The sequence below is a fragment of the Mustela nigripes genome, chromosome 13 (assembly GCF_022355385.1).
Source record: "Mustela nigripes isolate SB6536 chromosome 13, MUSNIG.SB6536, whole genome shotgun sequence".
Classification (NCBI taxonomy): Eukaryota; Metazoa; Chordata; class Mammalia; order Carnivora; family Mustelidae; genus Mustela; species Mustela nigripes.
Window position 1 is genome coordinate 63,010,856 of NC_081569.1, and position 21,007 is coordinate 63,031,862.

The 21,007-nt window shown below is 36.1% G+C and overlaps 1 protein-coding gene across 2 annotated transcripts in view; it reads left to right on the forward strand.

Moving 5' to 3' along the window:
• Nucleotides 1-21,007, forward strand: part of CTDSPL2 (CTD small phosphatase like 2) — an 83,334-nt gene that overhangs the window by 40,406 nt on the left and 21,921 nt on the right. The window contains exons 3-7 of one of the 2 annotated variants that reach the window (XM_059372718.1): nt 7,509-7,647; nt 9,149-9,295; nt 14,416-14,631; nt 18,741-18,819; nt 19,108-19,219. In XM_059372718.1, coding sequence (XP_059228701.1) covers nt 7,509-7,647; nt 9,149-9,295; nt 14,416-14,631; nt 18,741-18,819; nt 19,108-19,219 — 693 coding nt within the window. Of the gene's footprint in view, nt 1-7,508; nt 7,648-9,145; nt 9,296-14,415; nt 14,632-18,740; nt 18,820-19,107; nt 19,220-21,007 lie in introns of both variants that reach the window. The other variant, XM_059372717.1, reaches the window with a different exon arrangement.

Below are 21,007 nucleotides of genomic sequence, written 5' to 3' on the forward strand. Positions count from 1 at the left end.
TCATGTATCTTAGTTTTACAGGGTTTGCATATGTTCAGTATATTTAATGCTTATCCTCAGTCTTCATGTCATCATCTGCAGTTATTTTTGTTGTCTGAAGCTCATTTTCTAATAGGTGCCACAGAAAGCACTCATGGGAACAATATTCTTGCATGTTGGTAACAGTGCTCTTTGGACATCTGGGTGGCTCAGTCGTTAAGCTTCTGCGTTCTGCTCAGGTCATGATTCCAGTGTCGTGGGATCAAGTCCTGCTTCAGGCTCCCTGCTCAGAGGGGAGACTGCTTCTCCCTCTCCTACTCCCCCTGCTTGTATTCCCTCTTTCACTGTCTCTCTCTCTGTCAAATAAATAAAATCTTTTTAAAAAACAAAACAAAACAATGCTCTTTAAGGTTGAAAATTCAGTTTTGCTGCATATAAAATAACTTAGCTAGGCTTTTCTTGATTATTTTAACTGTTACTTCATTTTCTTCTGGCATGAAAAGCATTGCTGTTGAAGTTTGATGATAATGTAATTTTTTTGTTTGTTTGTTTTTTAAATAATTTTTGTCTTGATCTCCGTAAGATTCTTTTTTTCTTTAAATTCTATGAAGTTTAGGATGTATCTTGTTTTCTGAGTTGATAGTTTTAGTTAGACATATCTTTGAATATGTAATTTAAAATCCTTTAAAGATTTATTCGAGAGAGAGACACACACACACAAAACAGAGACAGTGGCAGTGTGAGCAGGAGCAAGAGGGAGAGAGAATCTGAAGCACACTCTGTGCTGAGCACAGAGCCTGATGCAGGGCTCAGTCTCACAACTGTGAGATCCTTACCTGAGCCAAAACCAAGAGGCAGACACTGAACTGATTGAGCCACCCAGATGCCCCTAAAATCTTTCCTTTGAGGAAAATCTTCTAATATTTGTTCTTTTGCCATGCTTCTTCAGGGACTACCTATTTTTTGTTAGATCTTTGTGTGTCTTCAGTATTTGTAATATTTTGAGGTCTTTTAAAAATTTCCCTATTTTATCTTCTATTTCTTTTAAGGCATAATCAATTGTTTACTCAATTTTCTGTACATTCTAATTCAGTCTTTATTTCTGATACGATTTTTTTGTTATTTTTAATTATTTTGTTTTGTCTTTATGATTTGAATTTTTCTAACCCATATGTCTCATATTATTTTCTCACTGAATCTGGTGTTCTGAAATAGAAGGTTATAATTTTGATCTATATGCATATTTTTCTAACATGTATTCTTTATCTGTAGAGATGTTATTTTACTCCCTGTATTTTTTTTTTTTTTTTAAGATTCATTTCTTTATTTGACAGACAGAGATCACAAGTAGGCAGAGAGGCGGGCAGAGAGGAGGAAGCAGGCTCCCCACCGAGCAAAGAGCCAGATGTGTAGCTCCATCCCAGGACCCCTGGATCATGACCTGAGCCGAGCCAAAGGCAGAGGCTTTAACCCACTGAGCCACCCAGGCACCACCCCCCACCGTATATTTTATTACAATAATTTTTGTGTGGATTTAACATCTGTACTTCCTTGTTGCTTATTTTTGTATGAGATTAGTTTTTTTAGAAGGTTTTGTGGCTTAGGGTATCTTTTCCAACTGTTTTGGTTTTTGTGTAATGTTAAAAAATACAGTGATCGCTTTTTGAGTTTTTCTATCTCTTTAATTTCTATCTCTTTAAACCCAATATTTATCTGAAACTTCACTTTCCTTTTTCCCCCCTTTTGTATTTTTTTTTTTTATTTTTTTAGGATTTTATTTATTTATTTGACAAAGAGATACCACAAGTAGGCAGAGGCAGGCGGGGGCAGGGGCGGGAAGCAGGCTTCCTAATGAGCAGAGAGCCCAATGCGGAGCTCGATCCCAAGACCCTGAGATCATAACTGGAGCCAAAGGCAGTGGCTTAACCCACTGAGCCACCCAGGCACCCCCTCCCCTTTTGTATTTTAAAGTAGACTTCATATCTAGAATGGAGTCCAGTGCAAGGCTTGAATTCACCACCTTGAGATCAAGACTGAGCCAGGATTGGGAGTCAAACACTTAACCATCTAGCTAACCAGGCCAGGTACCCTCTTTCCTTCTTTTCTGTTGTGACTTTGCTGCTCAGTTTTGATTCCATTCCCAGCAGTTTCTCCTTAGTATATGGCTTATTCTTTTTTTTTTTTTTTTTTTTGTAGATTTTATTTATTTATTTGACAGACAGAGATCACAAGTAGTCAGAGAGGCAGGCAGAGAGAGAGGAAGGGAAGCAGGCTCCGCGCTGAGCAGAGATCCCGATGTGGGGCTCCATCCCAGGACCCTGGGATCATGACCTGAGCCGAAGGCAGAGGCTTTAATCTACTGAGCCACTCAGGTGCCCCTGTATGGCTTATTCTAGAAGAGAATCATAGTTGGTAATTTTCAAGAGTTCATAGGAACTGTTGTTCCATTCTCACCATGGACCCCTTTGCTGTTAGATTGTCAAGATAGCAGCTTTCTCTCCTCATGAAATTGATCTGCCATGATTTCTTTTGAATACCTACATTTTAGCTATTTTGGGCTCTCTTGTTCTCAGGTTTATCATACACCTTGTTGATCCCTTTGCTTTCTTTTGCACTACTGTATGTGGGTGCTCAGGTGCGGTGGCTGTTGGTTTGTCCTCATCTGCTTGGAATTTAGGGGAGACAAAACCTTGTCTCCTGGTTTTCTTGTGAATTCGCTGTTGGTTTCTTTTTTTTTTTTTTCTTTAGGTCTCTGTGTTTCCCTTGGGGTTCGGAGACATAAGAACACTCTTTTCCCAAGATTTTCCCCTAAATGCCTATTTTAGGGACAACTTCAAAAAATATGAATTCCAGAGAAGACATTGCAGGGTTAATAAATTTATTAAAGCATCCTGTACAGTAATGTGGGAATCTTATTTTCCCTAGTTCTTTAAAAAGTTATGCCACATTCATAAAGTCTCCAAATTATATAGTTGAATGTTCAAGAAAGACCAGGATTGGAAGATGAATTGTCTTTCAGAATTGGAGCATCATTAGACATTTCATTGCATTATTCTGAAGACTAGGATTTTATTGTCAATGACTACAGATCTTTTAACCTTGATATTAATAGGTTCCTCTTCCTACTTAGAGATGTAAGCTAAAATATTTTTACCTTACGTATGTATTTACATGCTTTATTTTTTTAAAGATTTTATTTATTTATTTGACAGACAGAAATCACAAGTAGGCAGAGAGGCAGGCTCCCTGCCGAGCAGAGAGCCCGACACAGGGCTTGATCCCAGGACCCTGAGATCATGACCCAAGCTGAAGCAGAGGCTTTAACCCACTGAGCCACCCAGGCACCTCGTACATGCTTTATTTTTTTAAAAACATTTACTTAGAGAGTGTAAGCAAGGGTAGCAGCAGAGGAAAAGAGAGTGATCCATTTGAGCGCAGAGCCTGACACTATGGGGCTCGATCCTAGGACTTTGAGATCATGACCTGAGCTGAAATGAAGAATTGGAGGCTTAAGTCACTGAGCCACTCACGTGCCTCAGATATTATATGTATCTGTTCTGTTCTACAAGAAATGTGTCTAGTTCTACAACATTAGTTAGCTTATAGATTCTTGATAAATAGGGGAACAGTGTCAGTATAACATGGGTATTGTATTGCTTTCTACATGACTTTTTCTTAAACTAGACAAAGGGATCCTGAATAGAGGGAGTTGAATTTTTTTAGATTTATTTATTTATTTGAGAGAGAGAGAGCAGAGATAGCACAAGTGTAGATGGATACGGAGGAGCAGAGGGAGAAGGAGTCTTTTAAGCAGACTCCATGCTGAATGGGTTCAGCTCAGTCTCAACAACCCTGACAAGAGTCAGACATTTAACTCACTGTGCCATCCAGGTGCCCCAGAAAATTGAGTTTTATATTTCATCAAGAAAGTAAAAAACTTTAAATTCAGCAGTAGAGAAACAAAAGCCCCCCACCCCCAAATACACACACACACACACACACACACACACACACACACACACAGGTTTTTAATTAGAAGTGATAATTAGCAGTGGCAGGGAAGGGGGTTCCCTCCTAGAGAAGTATACTCTGGTCTAGCAGGGACTTTTCTCATGTGGCAGTCTGCATTTCCTTTTGTGTCCATGTTAGCTCTACTGTCTTAAAGCTCCACTTCTCAGTTCCCATAAGCCCTTGTTTCTCTTTCTTTGTTTTTATTACCTTTTATTAAGCCCTGAGGTTGCATCTCGGCTGCTGTTAGCTGCCTCACTAGGGTGTCCAGGTTATCTCTGGAGGTGTCCCAATCATTGTTTTTGTTAGTGCTGTGGTTACAGAGTTAACGGGGCATTGACTGATCAGCCTTGTATACCCCTCTCTGCCCTCCTGGACTAATTATTTTTTCCTTAAGCCTTGTTATTTTTAGCGTTGCAGAAAGCAGGATTTTCAGAAATGTAAGTATTTGTGTTATAGCAGATCTATTAAGAGGCTTCTTCAAGAAGATGCTGGAGCTTAGTGTGGTTGGCTTTGTAGCATTATTTCTGTTCTTGAAGGACTTCATAGAGTACTGTTTTCTGGCTATGGAGAGCCAGTGTTTGGGATATGAGAGTTACTATTGATTTTAAGATGCAGGGGAATGGGCCTCCTGGGTGACTCATTTGGTTTAAGCGTCTGCCTTCAGCTCAGGTCATGATCCTGCGGTCCTGGAATTGAGCCCCGTGTCGGGCTCTCTGCTCATCAGAGAGCCGGCTTCTCCCACTCCTGCCTGCTGCTCTGCCTACTTGTGCTCTCTCTTACCTCTCTGTCAAATAAATAAGTAAAATCTTAAAAAAAAAAAAAAAAAAAAAAAAAAACAATTCAGGGGAATGACAAATAGCAACCATTTGAAGAATTTTGTTGTAGATCACTGAAGCATTATTTTGTGCTGTAAAGACACTGTTTTAACAGAGATATCAAGGGATACCTGGGTGGCTCAGTCGGTTAAGCATCTGCCTTCAGCTCAGGTCATGATCTGGAGCCCTGGGATTGAGGTTCTTTGCTCAGCAGGGAGCCTGCTTCTCCCTCTGTCTGCCCTGGGCGTGCTCATGCTTTCTCTCTCTCTCATACAAAAATAAACTTTAAAAAACAAAAACAGAGAAACAAAAACAAAAACATTAGAGAAACTGAGTAAAAGTAAAATTCTGTATGATATGATATGGAATGATGTATTTTGATATTATCTTTGTTTTGCTTTGTTTTGTTTTTTAAAGATTTTATTTATTTATTTATTTGACAGAGAGATCACAAGTAGGCTGAGAGGCGGACAGAGAGAGGGGGGAAGCAGGCTCCCCACTGAGCAGAGAGCCTGATGCGGGCTCGATCCCACGACCCTGAGATTATGACCTGAGCTGAAGGCAGAGGCTTTAACCCACTGAGCCACCCAGGCACTCTGATATTATTATCTTTGTTTTGATCTAAGTAGGGAATTATTTTTTAGGGAAGTTTAGCTTTTTAATAATCTTTAATATCTTTTTTTCCTTCCAAGATTTTATTTAAATTCAAGTTAGTTAACATACAGTGTAGTACTGGCTTCAGGAGTAGAATTAATCCAAATAGGCAGTTGTAATTGTAGCCATTTACAATACCAAGGTTTGTTTTAAAAATAATAAAATAATATTCAACCTTTAGAAAATGTATAGCAGCATCTTATTTGCTCTGATACAAAAGCAGTGGATACAAATTCTCAATACAAATAAAGAAGTTATTCCTGTTGAATAAGAATAATGATTATATATACGGATTATATTTAATAATAGATTTAAAAATCTAATTCTTACCAAAAGATATCAGGTAGTCTCATTAAAACAGCTGGAATTGGGGCACCGGATTTCCTCAGTTGGTAGAGCATGGGATTGTCGATCTTGGGGTTTTAAGTTAGGGTCCCATGTTGGGTATAGAGATTACTAAAAAAAAAACAAAAAAACAAGGAGTTATATGCCAGTATGACAGTAATGTCATTCATGTGGTAGATGATTCTAGAAAACTTTTATAAATGAGAAAAATAGATGTACAAATGAAGAAAAATCAGTATACTTTGACAGTATACTTGGCGTATAGTCCTTTAGTCAGTACTGCAAAAACAGTCTTAACTGGTGATGTCGATTTCTCCCATATAAAAGGAAATGAATAGGGAGCTTTATTAGGGAGTAGACTCTTTAGTATTAATTTGGGCAGTTAAAGAATGGTGTGGCATGGCAGGCCCTGTTATTTTTGGTAATATGTGATATGCCAGCAAATTCCAATGGGATTCTCTCTCTTATCCTGAGTGCTCAAGGAAACAACCACTGTTCTTTCGGACCAGTTTAAGAATAGGGGAAAATTGCTGAAAACTCAGAGGAGATTGTACAATTGAGTATTTCATTAGCACAGTTTATTTTTTTAAATTTTTTAAAAAGATGTTATTTATTAGAGAGAGAGAGAGCACAAGAGGAAGGAGGGTCAGAGGGAGAAGCAGACTCCCCACCAAGCAGGGAGCCCAATGCGGGACATGATCCTGGAACTCCGGGATCATGACCTGAGCCAAAGGCAGATGCTTAACCAACTAAACCACACAGGCGCCCAGCATAGATAATTAAATGGACCCAGGAGAAAGGATCTGAATTATAAGGATGCTCTAGTTATATTTGTGTATTATAAGTACATTAATAATTAACCTCTAACATTGTCAGATTTTTCCTTTGTTTTTTAGCACTGTTGGATATTATGTAGTTCTATTTTGTTTCTTCTGGATGTGGAAAAGAGAAATATATTACACATATATATATTTTTTAAAAAATTGAGGTATACTATAACAGCATTATATTAGAGGTATAATATATCAGCATTATATTAGATTTAATGTAAAACAGAATGATTTGATATTTATATATATGTGTTGTAAAATGATCATCACAGTAAGCCTAGCTAACATCTGTCACCATAGTTAGAACATTTTTTGGTGATGAGAACTTTTACAATTTATTCTCTTAGCAACTTTCAAACATGCAGTACTGTATTAACTATAGTTTCTATGCTGTGCATTACATTTCTATGATTTATTTATTTTAGACTTAAAATTTGTACCTTTTGAGTCTGTTCACCCATTTTGCCACCCCTCATCACCCACCTCTGGCAACCACCCGTCTGTTCTCTGTATCTATGAGTAGAGTCTTTTTTCATTTGTTACTTAGATTCCACATAAAAGTGAGGTCATGCGGTATTTTAACTATCTTCCCATAGCACATCCATGTTGTCCATCCATGTTGTCACAAGTGACAAGATTTCATTCTTTTTAATGGCTGCATAATACTCCTGTGTGTGTGTGTGTGTGTGTGTGTGTGTGTGTACACATCCCTTATATTCCTTATCCATTCATCAACAGATAAATACTTAAATTGTTTCTGTTGGCTGTTGTAAATAATGCTGCAATGAACATGGGGCTACATATCATATTTTATAAGTATAATCTAAAGGCAGAATGCCTATGCTCAATGCATGTTTTTTCCTCATATCTTAAGGAAGAGAGAGAAAATCCTTCGAAACGGAGTAGGATTGAACGTGATATAGATAATAATTTGATCACATCAACACCAAGAGCAGGAGAAAAGCCTAACAAACAGATATCTCGAGTAAGACGGAAAAGTCAAGTAAATGGAGGTTTGTTAATATTTAGATATTGTTCTATTAGGTGTAAGCAGAGATCTTACCTGTCATATTTATTTTCTGTTTTTAAAAATTGACTCTAGAGTTTTCCCCTTATTTTTGTAATCTTTGTATTAAGTATCAGCATGAAATAAAATAAAAATTCATCTATCTAGTATAAATCTATTTTGATGAGTTAAAATAAATAAAGGCAGAGCAGCAAGTTTTATGCTGTTTATCAGAAAAATGTATATGGAGCATCTTTGACCTCTAATAAATTTAGTTAACTGAGTTAATGTATCAAACTTAATGTATTGAAATACGTATAAAGAATTTATTTCTGGATCATGGAATTTCATAGCTCATAGGGGACTTGTATCACTTGGGGCAGTGGTTCTTAACTAGGGTTGGTTTTGTCCCCAGGGGACATTTATTAATATCTGGAGACCTTTTTGGTTGTCACAGTTTGTTGGGAGGTTACTACTCAGATCTAACAGGTAGAGGTTAGGGATGCTGCTAAACATCCTACAATGCACAGGACATCCTCCTTCAGTAAAGAATTATCCAGGCCCAAAATCAGTAGTGCTGCTCTTGATAAACCTTGTTATAGGTCAGTATCTTATAATATTGCTGGGAAGCTCCTCAAAGTGAAAAAGGAGAAGGAAGGATAAGCAGAGAAAGCTATGAAAAACAACACTTTAGAGTGTGGATTACTGCTTTTTAACCATTCCTGGTTTAAACACCACAACAAGAATAATTCCTTACCTCTTTCCCCTCAATTCAGTGTTGTATCTCTATTGTTAAAATTAGGGAAAAAGAAACAAAAGACCTATTTCAAAGAAGGAAAGAATGTGGTAGATACCAAGTGAAGTTGCAGAAGGTCAAGGATGGTTAATCAAAACACATTTGTTTGAATTTATTTTTATTGTATATTTTCTAAAAATCCATTAAATTTTTTTTATTCATAAGAAACTAAAAAACCAAAAGACAAAAAAACCTGTTCTTAACCACTCTGAAATGATGCCTGGGTATGCATAAGTAATAGACACTGCTGTACACAGTCTTCTACTTCAGTAGATCTATGTTGCCTCTACTTATTTAGCCGTTATTGTTACTAATAGATTGGTTTTGTGAAATAGGCAGCCTCCCAAAATGTAAATAAGGACAGGATCTTGCATTTATGTTTTTGATGTAACTTGCTTTACTTACAAAGAATTTATTTCATTTTCTGTAACACTGTGGATTTTGAAGCCTTTCATTCTATATACTTATAGATGTCAGCATGCTTTGTAGCAGTTACAAAACATTATAAATAAACTTGTTATAAAAATAATTTGATTTATAATTTATTTACCTCAGGATATTTTTAAGTAATCAGCTTTCTTAACATTAAATGTTAATCAGTTTTTATGAAATATTTTGAGGCAAAAAATTATTTTCATAGTGAATTGTTTAAAACATTCCTTAAAGTCATGTTTTCTAGATTGCAACCTTTTTCTTGTTTCTTTCTTAGAAGCTGGTAGTTATGAAATGACAAATCAACATGTAAAACAAAATGGAAAATTAGAAGATAATCCTTCCTCTGGCAGTCCTCCAAGGACTACATTGTTGGGGACCATATTTTCTCCTGTCTTCAACTTTTTTTCACCAGCAAATAAAAATGGTAAGTAGAGGGGCGTCTGGGTGGCTCAGTCATTAAGCATCTGCCCTTCGGCTCAGGTCATGGTCCTAGGCCCCTGGGATTGAGCCCCACAACTGCTCCCTGCTCGGTGGGAGGCCTGCTTCTCCCTCTCCGACTCCCCCTGCTGGTGTTCCCTCTCTTGCTGTGTCTCTCTCTGTCAAATAAATAAATAAAATCTTTTTTAAAAAATGGTAAGTATAAGCTATATTACCCATAATTTGGGTCTAAAAAATTAATAGTTTTCCTAGTTTTTTTAAATATCTGTTTGATTTTACTGGCATATTTTGTCAGCATCTTAGGTTTGTTTTCAGCCTCATTAAAAATACACAGCTCCTGGGGCACCTGGGTGGCTCAGTGGGTTACGCCGCTGCCTTCGGCTCAGGTCATGATCTCGCATCCCGGGATCGAGTCCCACATCGGGCTCTCTGCTAGGCAGGGAGCCTGCTTCCTCCTCTCTCTCTGCCTGCCTCTCTGCCTACTTGTGATCTCTCTCTGTCAAATAAATAAATAAAATCTTTAAAAAAAAAAAAAAAATACACAGCTCCTGAAGAAAAAAAAATACACAGCTTCTTAAACTCCATTTTTTTGTGTGTGACTGAGATAAATTTAGGTCATGTTTAATTCTGTTGAAGTATTTCACTACCTGAAAAGCTAAATGCTAAACTTTGGGCTAGAGAAGAAGTAAGTAATTTCTTTCATGTTGGAAAGATTTCTGTAATCCTTAGTGTGTACCTGGAGAGAATCCAGAAATATTCTCAATATTCTAGATTAATAAAGTAGAATTTGTTGACTATTTTAAGTGAACTGAAACTAGGTGATTTTCTGTAACACATTTTTTTTTTAATCATTTGTAACACATTTTGTCATTCATCATTTATCATCAAAGACCCGCTAGGGATCTTTAATTTGGATAATTAGTAACTACTCTAATGCAAATGAATTGAATGTTTTCATTATACAATGCCTTTGCCAAAGATTGAAACTTGGATTGTTTCCCAACATACATACATTTTTTAAGATTTTATTTATTAGAGAGAGCATGCACACGGGCCCTAGAATAGGGAGAGAAAGGGAGAGAATCTGAGAAGGGAGAGAAAAGGAGAGAGCCAACTACATGCTGAGTATAGAACTCAGTGTAGGGCTTGGTCCCACAACCCTGAGATCATGACCCAAGCTGAAACCAAGAGTTGGCTGCCCAGTAGACTGAGTTACCCAGGTTGTCCTGCCCCACATATATTTATTAAAGATTTAACTTAGTGTCCTATATTTTTTGATTAATTCTTAATTTCATAAATGTTGATTTAGTCTCTGGATTACATGAGGGTAAGAGATTATGTCTTTATTTTTGCATCTACCTAGTTGTTTGATATAGCATGGGGCACATGGAAAATAGCCGTTAAATGTTTGTTGCCTGATTATTTAAATTCTAGTCTGAATTATGTTTCTGGATAATAATATAATTTTTAAAAGACAGAGTGGTACACTATAAAATCTAATTGCTCTGGGAGCTAAAAATAATGCATGTTGGCACATGAAAGAACTTGTAAAATCCTGTAGTAGAAATAAAACAAAAAACTACCTTTAACTTTGTTTAACCTTGTATTTTCTAGACATGTGTTACTCTAAAAACCCTTTTCTGTGGAAAATCAATTAATATCTTGTAAAACTAGTGCCCCTTAGAACGTCTTTGGAAATAGCTGGTGTGGTGGAAAAAGAATGGGCATTGGAATTAGAAAGATTTGTTTTAAAATTCCAGTTCTGCCACTCTTTAACTGTGTTACCTTGGTCCAGTTCTTCAAATGGAGCCTCTTAACCATGAGAGAGGATAATTATACTTAAGTATGGGATGGGGTGATTTGAAGATTTCAATTCATTCAGTTCAATATTTGCCATGTCCCAGCCATTGTACTACTAGTCCCTGGAGATTCAAGGATGATTAACACATGGTCCCTGCCCTCAAGGAGCTTGCTTTTTTACAAGACGGAGAGAGATGCATAAATAGGTATTATAAATGTTTATAAGTGCATTGATAGAGGTATGGGGCAGTGGGATATTCAGAGAATGGAGTTAGTGGAATCTAACAATAGTCTTTATAGAAAAACTGAAAGGTGGTAAAGGGCATTCCAGTAAGAATGAGCAGCATGAGGGAAGGCATAGTGTGTTTGAGAAACAAATTAGTTTGTTACAGATAGATTTGAGGAGTGCATAGAATGGGTTAAGATAGAGTTACAAATTTGGCAAATTAAAGCTAACATGGTAAGATATTTTAATTTTATCCTTAGTGAAAGATGTTTGAAAGATTTTGAACTGGTGAATAATATGAACAGATTTGTGTTTTCCAAAAAGCTCTTTGGCAGTAGTGTGTTGGCTACATTCTAAAAGGTTGTGTGTGGGATAAACAATTAGAGTTATAGTCCATGTGAGACTTCATGCAACCTTAATGGTGATATTAGAGAAAAGAAGAAGGATCAGAGATACAGAATGGACACATTTTGGGCACAGATTGGAGATGAAATAAACAAGAGATTAAGAGGACACAAGGTTATTTTTTCAAGAGCAGGAAGTTATGTTTTGGAAGACAGATAATTGAATTTTATTTGGGCCATGCTGAGTTTGAGATGCCATGAAATAGCCAAATAAAATGTCTGGTAGCCATTGTCCTTCTGGTGTGGTGTGGAGCTTAGAAATCTGGGCTTAAGCAATAGTCTATTGTATTATCAGTTTACAGATATTAAAATACCTATGGTCTTTTCATAATAAATAATAAATTTAAATAATAAATGGTCTGTATGTTTCAACGAACTAAGATCTTGGAGAAATAAGTGTTTGGATGGCAGAAGTTGATGTTTGATAGTTACAACTTTTTCTTTGAAGGAGATGATGATGACATGTGCTGAGATTCCTGGTGGCCAGGATTGAGGAGAACAGTGAAGGTTTAGAGTGTTTGCTTTTGGGTTAATTTAAAGAAACACACATAGTAGTAAGCAATAAGTTACATTGATTCAAGAGGGATTTCTGTAATGGATAACAGTGGAAAGACTGTCAAGACTGAGCAAGGATCCTGAAGCTGCTGGTTTGAGAGTGGTTTAAGTGAGATACCATGAAATCTAACTAAATGAGAGGGTGGGAATGAGCTGTTGAGGGATTGTTTAGAATGAAAGAGACCGGCTTTTATCAAACTTGAAGATCACATATAATAGGAATATGAGATAGATAATTAAAAGATTAGGTTATGGTAGGAGATTGATATATTTGAACTTTAGTTTTCAGAGATGAACCTTTGCTTAGTGTGAATGTCCAGGTTATGGTCATGGTAGTTGCTTAAGAAAGCAGTATAAACGAAGAAGGAGCTAAAGAGGGTAAGACCTTTAAGGATTAGTCTTAGGTGAGTCATTGATAATCACCTGTAGTAACCACTAGGTGATGTTTAATAGAGCTTTGAACTGGTAGCTAGGTGTTAAATTCCTCTGATTGAGAGAGGGTGCTGGCTGCAGTTGGGATATGTCAGCAGTGGGGATAAGTGAAGAATTATATAGCTAAGTGACATCAGTTTCAAAGGAACAGACATTTTTTGCAAATCCAGTGGAAAACCATTGATCTCGTAGCAGCAATGGAAGTAAGTGAGTTCTTATTCAGTTAGTATGTTGTGGGAAAGATGTCAGGAAAAGAGGATTTTTGGAAAGGGGTTGAAGCTGTGAGGGAGAAGGAGTATGGGAGGTTGATCTTATTGAAAATGACATTTGGAGCATTCCATAAAGAAATAGAGTTGGGGGGAGCCTGGCTCAGTTGTTTAGCGTCTGCTTTCGGCTTGGGTCAAGATCTCAGGGTCCTGGGATCAGGCTCCATGCTCAACGGGAAGCCTACTTCTCTCTCTCCCGCTCCCCGTGCTTGTGTCCTGTTTCCTCTCTTGCTTTGTCTCTGTCAAATAAATAAATAAGATCTTTAAAAAAAAAAAAGCAAGTTGGGTTTATCTCATAGTGGAAGAAGAATTGGGCAACACAGTCATTTAGGTGGTGGTCGAGTATGATGAGGAAACTAACTTCAGTCTTTGTTACTAAGATGGAATCTTGTTAGGAAATTGTTCTTATATCTCTGAATAAAAATGGTCCGATGATTAGGGGAACAGTTAGCTCATTCTTGGATAACTACATTTGGCTTAAAAATTACAACTGCCTACAGTGGCTAGGATGTTTATTTAGTACTGGAAGAATCAGGAGTTGTTTAATGGAAATAAATAATGGAAAAGATAATGGAAAAAATACATATATAATGCCTAGCTCATAGTAGGCATTTAATAAATGATATATACTTTATTGAAAAGTTCTACAGTCACCAATACTGTATTGTATACTTCAAAGTTGCAGAGAGACTAGATCTTAGATTTTCTCACCACGGAAAAATGGTTATGATATGGCAGGATAGAGGTGTTAGCCTCAGGTTAGGTTGGTAATCATAATGCAATATATAAATGTATTAAATCAACATATACAGTTGAAACTTACACAAGGTTATATTGTCAGTTACATCTCAAAAATGTTTAAAAGTTCTAAATTATGACTGTGGTTTGACTATAAATAGGTGTTTCTAAACTATTTGAACACTCTTAAGAAAATTTAGTTCACCAATATCCTTCTATTTTATAATAGTCTTTATTCCTGATTATTTGAAATGTTTGGAAAAGACTCATTAACAGTGGTATCCTCACCTCTATCTCTGTTGTATTTAATTTTTCCAAATATTTGAGTTTACTTTTCATTATTTAATTTCACTTTTATTAAAATATTTCACCTACGTTATGTAAATTTAAGGGTAAACAAGTTGATTTGATACATTTATATATTGTAATATGATTGATTGCCTTGTAACAGTAATTAGTACCTCTATCACATTACATAATTACCTTTTCTTTTTAGTGGTTAGAACAATTAGGTTTGAGGATTATGATACAGTATTTGTCTATATTCACTCTACAGTGCATGAAGTCTCTAGGGCTTAGGTTGACTTGCTGTAAGTTTGTACCCTTGAAAGCATCTATGCCTCTCCCCCAACCCCCTGTTGAGTTTTTAAATGATGGTTGTGAGCATACTGAATCTCGATTATAGGAACATCAGGATCCGATTCCCCAGGACAGGCTGTGGAAGCTGAAGAGATAGTAAAACAACTTGATATGGAACAGGTGGATGAGATCACTACCAGTACTACTACGTCAACAAATGGAGCAGCTTACTCAAATCAAGCAGTTCAAGTGAGGCCATCAATAAATAATGGTTTAGAAGAAGCAGAAGAAACAGTTAATCGTGATATCCCACCCCTTACAGGTGAAGAAAATTCCTTTTCTTAATGCATCTTCATGAATAATGTATAAAAATTCAGTATTCTTTTCTTTAATAGATCAAATACATAAGTTTTTCTTTCTTGAACATAAAATGATTAAAATTGGAATTAAAACTTTCTCCCCCAAATCTGGTCATTTTGAAATTGAATTTTTTTTAAAAGGTTGCTTTGAGGGATGTCTGGGTGGCTCAGTTAAGCATCTGCCTTTGGCTCAGGTCATGATCCCGGGATCCTGGGATCTAGTCCTGTGTCTGGCTCCCTGCTCAGCAGGGGGGAGCCTGTTTCTCCGCCTGCTGCTACCCCTGCTTGTGCTTTCTCTCTCTGACAAATAAATAAAATCCTTAAACAAAAAAGAAGGTTGTTTTGATTGAGCATCAGTCATTTTACAGTTTATTTTTACTACCTGACTACTTAGAGAATTTTAATACAAACAGCAAAACATACACTCTTGATATAATTGTACCAGTCTCAGACTTGAAGTTCCCACCTTCAGGCAATCGTATACCTTCAGATTTGTTGCCTATATAGATGACATCCTCCCAAAAGAAGCTTCTTTTCCTAGATCTTTCCCTACATCCAAACTTTGCAGCCTAATTCTGGATCCTTATAAAGGCCTAACATACTTGTTAGGAGCCTGAGCCAGTTGTCATGGAAATGTAGAACATATGAGATCAGAATTTATTACCTCTGAGGGCTGTGATATACAGATGTATAAAGCTAAAAGATGAAACTGTTCCATCATGCTTAAAAGCAGAAATAAAATTTAGGATGGTCATCTTTACCCAGAGGAATAAGATTTCAGGGTTTTATTTTAGATTTGTCTTTTTATAATGCCAGGCATTTGAGAGACCCTAGCCATTTATTGGTTCAGAAATGTAGTTTGGTGTAAGGAAGTAGAATGATGTTCTTCCCTTGAATATAAAGGGAAACTTGAAAAAATAAAAGAGAAAACATTTAAAAAATGCATACAGTTATGAAACTTCTATATAGCACAACCCAATAATACCAATATGAAGAGAAAAGTGACATAACAGGAAAGATTTATTTTAAATTGGTCTAATAAAAGATTAATTTCTATAATGTTAAATTATGTTATTTTTTTTTTTTAAAGATTTTATTTATTTATTTGACAGAGAGAAATCACAAGTAGATGGAGAGGCAGGCAGAGAGAGGAAGGGAAGCAGGCTCCCTGCTGAGCAGAGAGCCCGATGCGGGGCTCGATCCCAGGACCCTGAGATCATGACCTGAGCCGAAGGCAGAGGTTTTAACCCACTGAGCCACCCAGGCGCCCCAATCATGTTATATTTTTTAAAAGATTTTATTTATTTATTTGATAGAAAGTACAAGCAGGGGGAGCAACAGGTAGAGGGAGAAGCAGATTCCCCATTGAGCAGGAAGCCTGATGGTGGGACTTGATCCCGGGATTCTGGGATCATGACTTGAGCCAAAGGCAGCTATTTAACTGACTGAGCCACCCAGGTGCCCTATAATATTATATTTTAAGAATAATAATGAATCTGTGGAATCAAAATGGATTATGCACATAGTTCATTCTTGGGTGGATAAGATTTACAAAGGAGTCAACTCTTCACCTATCATTTTATGCTCATTCCTTTTCTGGTGTTTGGGCAAATAGATTTAAGTCCAGGCCTCTTGTTTGATGTTTGTTCATTATTTTTGTACTGCTTTATAATCCTTTGTATTTATTTTTTTTTGACAACAGCGAAAACAGAGAAGGGATTTCTATAATGTTAGTGGTTTCTGGGGGGGGGGGGGTGGGAAAGAAAATTTGCTCCAGTTGTCTCATTCATTTTTCCCCTAACATTTATCGAACACCTATTTTCTGTGATGGACATTATTTATAAAGATGAATAAGATAAATGCTCCTTGACCCTGAAGAGTATATGATCTAGTTGATGAGCCAAGTAATCAAACAAATTACTGTACAGTGTGGGGAGGGATATTAAAAATAAGTGCACAAAATGATGAGGTGGCACATTGCATTTACTCTGCATCATGACAGGATAGAAGAAAAATTTTTGCTGATGTTAAAAGATGAATATGAGTGACAAAGATTATTACTATTACTTTTCTTTAACTTCAGGAACCTAGCCAAAGAGAATAAGAAGGAAGGAGATTGGCTCTGTTACTTACTTAGCTCTGTGACTTTAGTCAACTTCTAAGATGGTTTTCTGACCTTTAGAAGGGGAAATAATTCAGGGTTTTGAAAACTAGGTGGGGTGAAATAAAAGTGCACTCAAATATTGCTTCCTTTACCCCTTTCTCTGAAGATAATAGGAATTTGAATCAGAAGTAGTTAAAAGATATATTTTATATCACCCCTTCTGCTAATGAACTGTTATTGGCATAAAGTTGTTAGATGGACAAAAATTATGCTTTACATTTATTGTCCTTCACTAAACATATACACTATGTTAACAAGGTAATACATACATAAAGAATTAATACATGATGGGGCACCTGGGTGGCTCAGTCATTTAAGTGTCTCTTGGTTTTGGCTCAGGTCATGATCTCAGGGTCATGAACTGGAGCTCCATGTCAGGCTCTACACTCATTGCAGAGTCTGCTTGAGAGTCTCTCCCTTTTCTCCCCCCACCTCCTGCTGCTCTACCCACTCATGCATGCACTCAGTCTCTCTCTCTTTCTGTAAAAGAAATAAAATCATTTAAAAAAGAATACCTGGTAATATCAAAAAGGATTTGGTTTTTGTCCTTTGACTATTATCCACCAATATTGCATTCCTATAGATAGATTATAGAAGTTTTTTTGAGTTCCCACTGTCTTTGTCCTTTTGGACTGCAAAAACAAATTACCACAGACTAGGTGGCATATACACAGCAGAACTTTATTTCTCTGTTTAGGATACTGGGAAATCCAAGATCAGAGCACCAAGCAGATTCATTACCTGGTGAGGGCTTGCTTTCTGGTTCATAAACAGTTGTCTTCTCGTGCATCCTTACATGGTAGAAAATATTTGAACTCTCTCGAGTCTCTTTTATTAGGGCAGTAGTCCCATTTATGAGGGTGGATGACCTCATGACATCCTAAAGTCTCCACCTTGAAATACCATTTTGTGGGGATATAAACATTCAGACTGTAGCATCCATCTTGAACTTTTATCTCGGAGACAGTACCTCTAACTTAAAAATCTTGTATTTTGTCCTCTCCTTGAATTTGTTATAATTATTGTCTTAGAAAATTCCCAGCATAATTTCTTTTTTTGTAAGTTTTTTGTTTATTTAAGTAATCTCTGCACCCAGCATGGGGGTTGAACTTTTGACCCTAAGATCCAGAGTCACATGCTCTTCCAAGTAAGCCAGCCAGGCTCCCCTCTCGGCATTATTTCTGATGCTCTATCATTTGAATTTTAATTTAAATGTAGAATGGACCATTTGTCATGGAGTATAGAATTACTTCATGATTATTTTTAGGTTGCTTGTAAATTAGGAGTAAAATAAAGCCTCTTCTAAAGCAATGGTTTCTATACAGAGCAGCGTTTTGTAACTTTTTAAAAGAATTTAGACACCACTGAGATTCCTGTAAAAATGTACATACAACATTTTTTCATTAAGTTTTCAAGGGAGTTTCATGAACCTCTTAAGGAGTGTCAGTGTTCATAGATTTCAGGTTAAAAACTACCTCTGGCTGTAAGGTCAGCACAAATATATACTGATTGCTTGTACATGTACAGGGTAGTTTGCTAAGTGTCACTGGTTACAGGAGCCCCATGAAATATTTATGGTTATATATATAAAACACAATTCAGCTAGAAACTGAAATTTCATGGAGTGTATGTTTGTGATAATAAGTAGTAAATTTTCTCTTGGCTGTGAGGGATTTTAATTCTGCCAGCCATGATTTAGCTTGCCATTTTACCTGTAATGGCAATTTTTTCTTTTGGGTCTGGAGTTAGATCTCTGTGTTAATAAATTTGCTTTGCATTACTATTTGTAAATTATTTCATTTCTTGAACCTAAAATACACAGGGCTTCAGGAAAATCATATAAAAGGGTAAAAATATATACTTCATAGTGAGTAAAAGTAACATTTTGTTTTTCATTTTATTAAATAGCACCAGTAACTCCAGATAGTGGCTATTCATCAACTCATGCAGAGGCCACCTATGAAGAAGACTGGGAAGTATTTGACCCGTGAGTTTTTTTGTTTTTTTGTTTTCCTTTTCCTCTTGGAGCAGAATGAAAGACAGTGGACGGGTGGCTGAATGGTATATTGGAAAGAACATGTAACTTGTAGGTATTAATACTTTTACTGAGTTACTGAAGTACTAATATTTTCAGTTTTATTTATATTTCACAGGTTTTGGTTACTAGATTAAAAGTGTATTATTTAATTAAAGATTTAAATATAAGCTGAATTTAGTAATATGTTTTATATTTATAAAATGTAGAAATGAGATTTTCTTAAAATTTGATTTGTAGGTATTATTTCATCAAGCATGTTCCACCACTGACAGAAGAACAACTAAATAGGAAACCTGCTCTTCCATTGAAAACAAGAAGCACACCAGAATTCTCCCTAGTTTTAGACCTGGTAAGTATATTATATGTACTGGTAGAGAAAATAAAGGAGTTAAATTTCTTTTTTAAAACACTAGCCCAAAATACCTGGAAGGATAAAAGTGAATGTGAATAATCTTAAACATTTACAAAACATATTGTGGATGTTGTGAAATGTTTTTATTTGAAGCATAGTCTAGTGCCAGGGTCCTCAATTTGGTTGTCATCAGGTACTCTTTGAAAATAAATTAGGCTTTCATTTTTGAAATTAGTTCTTTCCCCCGTATTTCTGAGACCCTTGTGATTTTTTTTTAAAAAAATTTCCAGATAAATTCTACTTCATTTCATGCCTAGATTTCGTCTTTTTTCAGGTGGGGGTGGGGGTGGTGTCAGGATTATGTTTTTTTTGAAAAACCAAATATTATCTGGGTCCCATTGAATGGACCTTATGCAAGATTATAGCCCTTTTTCTCTTCTTATTTTTGTGCTTTATCTAATACCAATGACTTTATTAATAGACTCCTAAAAACATGAGCTCTTAATGCTAATAAAACCTTTAATGTGCTCTCTTGGTATGTTAAAGATTTATGTTTTAGGGTACCAGAAGAGCTTTGAGAACTGAACACCTACCTGTTACATAATATTGGGAAGCATGTTATTATTTAGCCTTTGTTACTGGTATCCTATAATTGGAAATGTGGTTTATTTCTCATAAAATTTTTTTCTTGAGGAAAAGTTTATTATTTGAAATTGTAACTAGCATGTATATTTCTTTTTTGAGAGTTTAATACCTTAGCCTTTGTCTAGCCAAAGTGACGTAAGAGAGCTCTCCAGAGGTCCTAAGTATTAGGTATTTATTAGAGGATAAGTAGCAAGAGAAAATTTTGAAACTGATGATGAGTAGTGTAGATTTTTTTTTTTTTTTTAAGATTTTATTTATTTATTTGACAGAGAGAGATCACAAGTAGACAGAGAGGCAGGCAGAGAGAGAGAGAGGAGGAAGCAGGCTCCCTGCTGAGCAGAGAGCCCGATGCGGGACTCGATCCCAGGACCCTGAGATCATGACCTGAGCCGAAGGCAGCGGCTTAACCCACTGAGCCACCCAGGCGCCCAGTAGTGTAGATTTGATGTGCAAGTTAGTGAAGGAACTGAAAAAAGAGCTTTTGCTATATTTTTGTGTTAGGAGTTGATGTGGTCATGATAGCAAGCTTGACCATATAATTTTTAATCCAGTGTGAAGGTAAATGGAAAAGATAGGACTTGGCTGAGCATAAATGAGTAATTTTATAGAAGTAAATGAAGAAGGATCAAAATTTAGATAATCTATAGATGAAGAAGTAGTAGAATTAGTTATTATGCAGTTGAGGAAAAGAGGATACCTTTTTTTAAGATGCTAAGACAATACCTTGAAATGTATATAGACTGATATGCTATTAAAAGAAAATGAGGCATATCTAGAGTATTTTTTGCTCTTTGCCTCCCCAGAGTTAACTTTAGGTTAAAAGAAACACTCCAGCTAATAAGATGTGGAATCACAAGGTATGAACATTTGTGTTTCATTTTAATTCATTGTAAATGCATTGGAAAATTTTGGGGGTAGTCATTGGCAGCTTTTTATTTTTCCAAAAAAAGTGTTTTTTCACTTAACTACAAATAGAACTGTTTTTTAATCATTATTTAAGAAATATAAATATTGGCACATATCTTAGATGGAATGATCCTCACCTTCTTATCCTCTTAATAGCAAACAGGGTGTGATAATCAAAAATGACAAGTCTTCATTGACTGCTAATTTAGTTAAATAATGTTTATGTCTGAAACA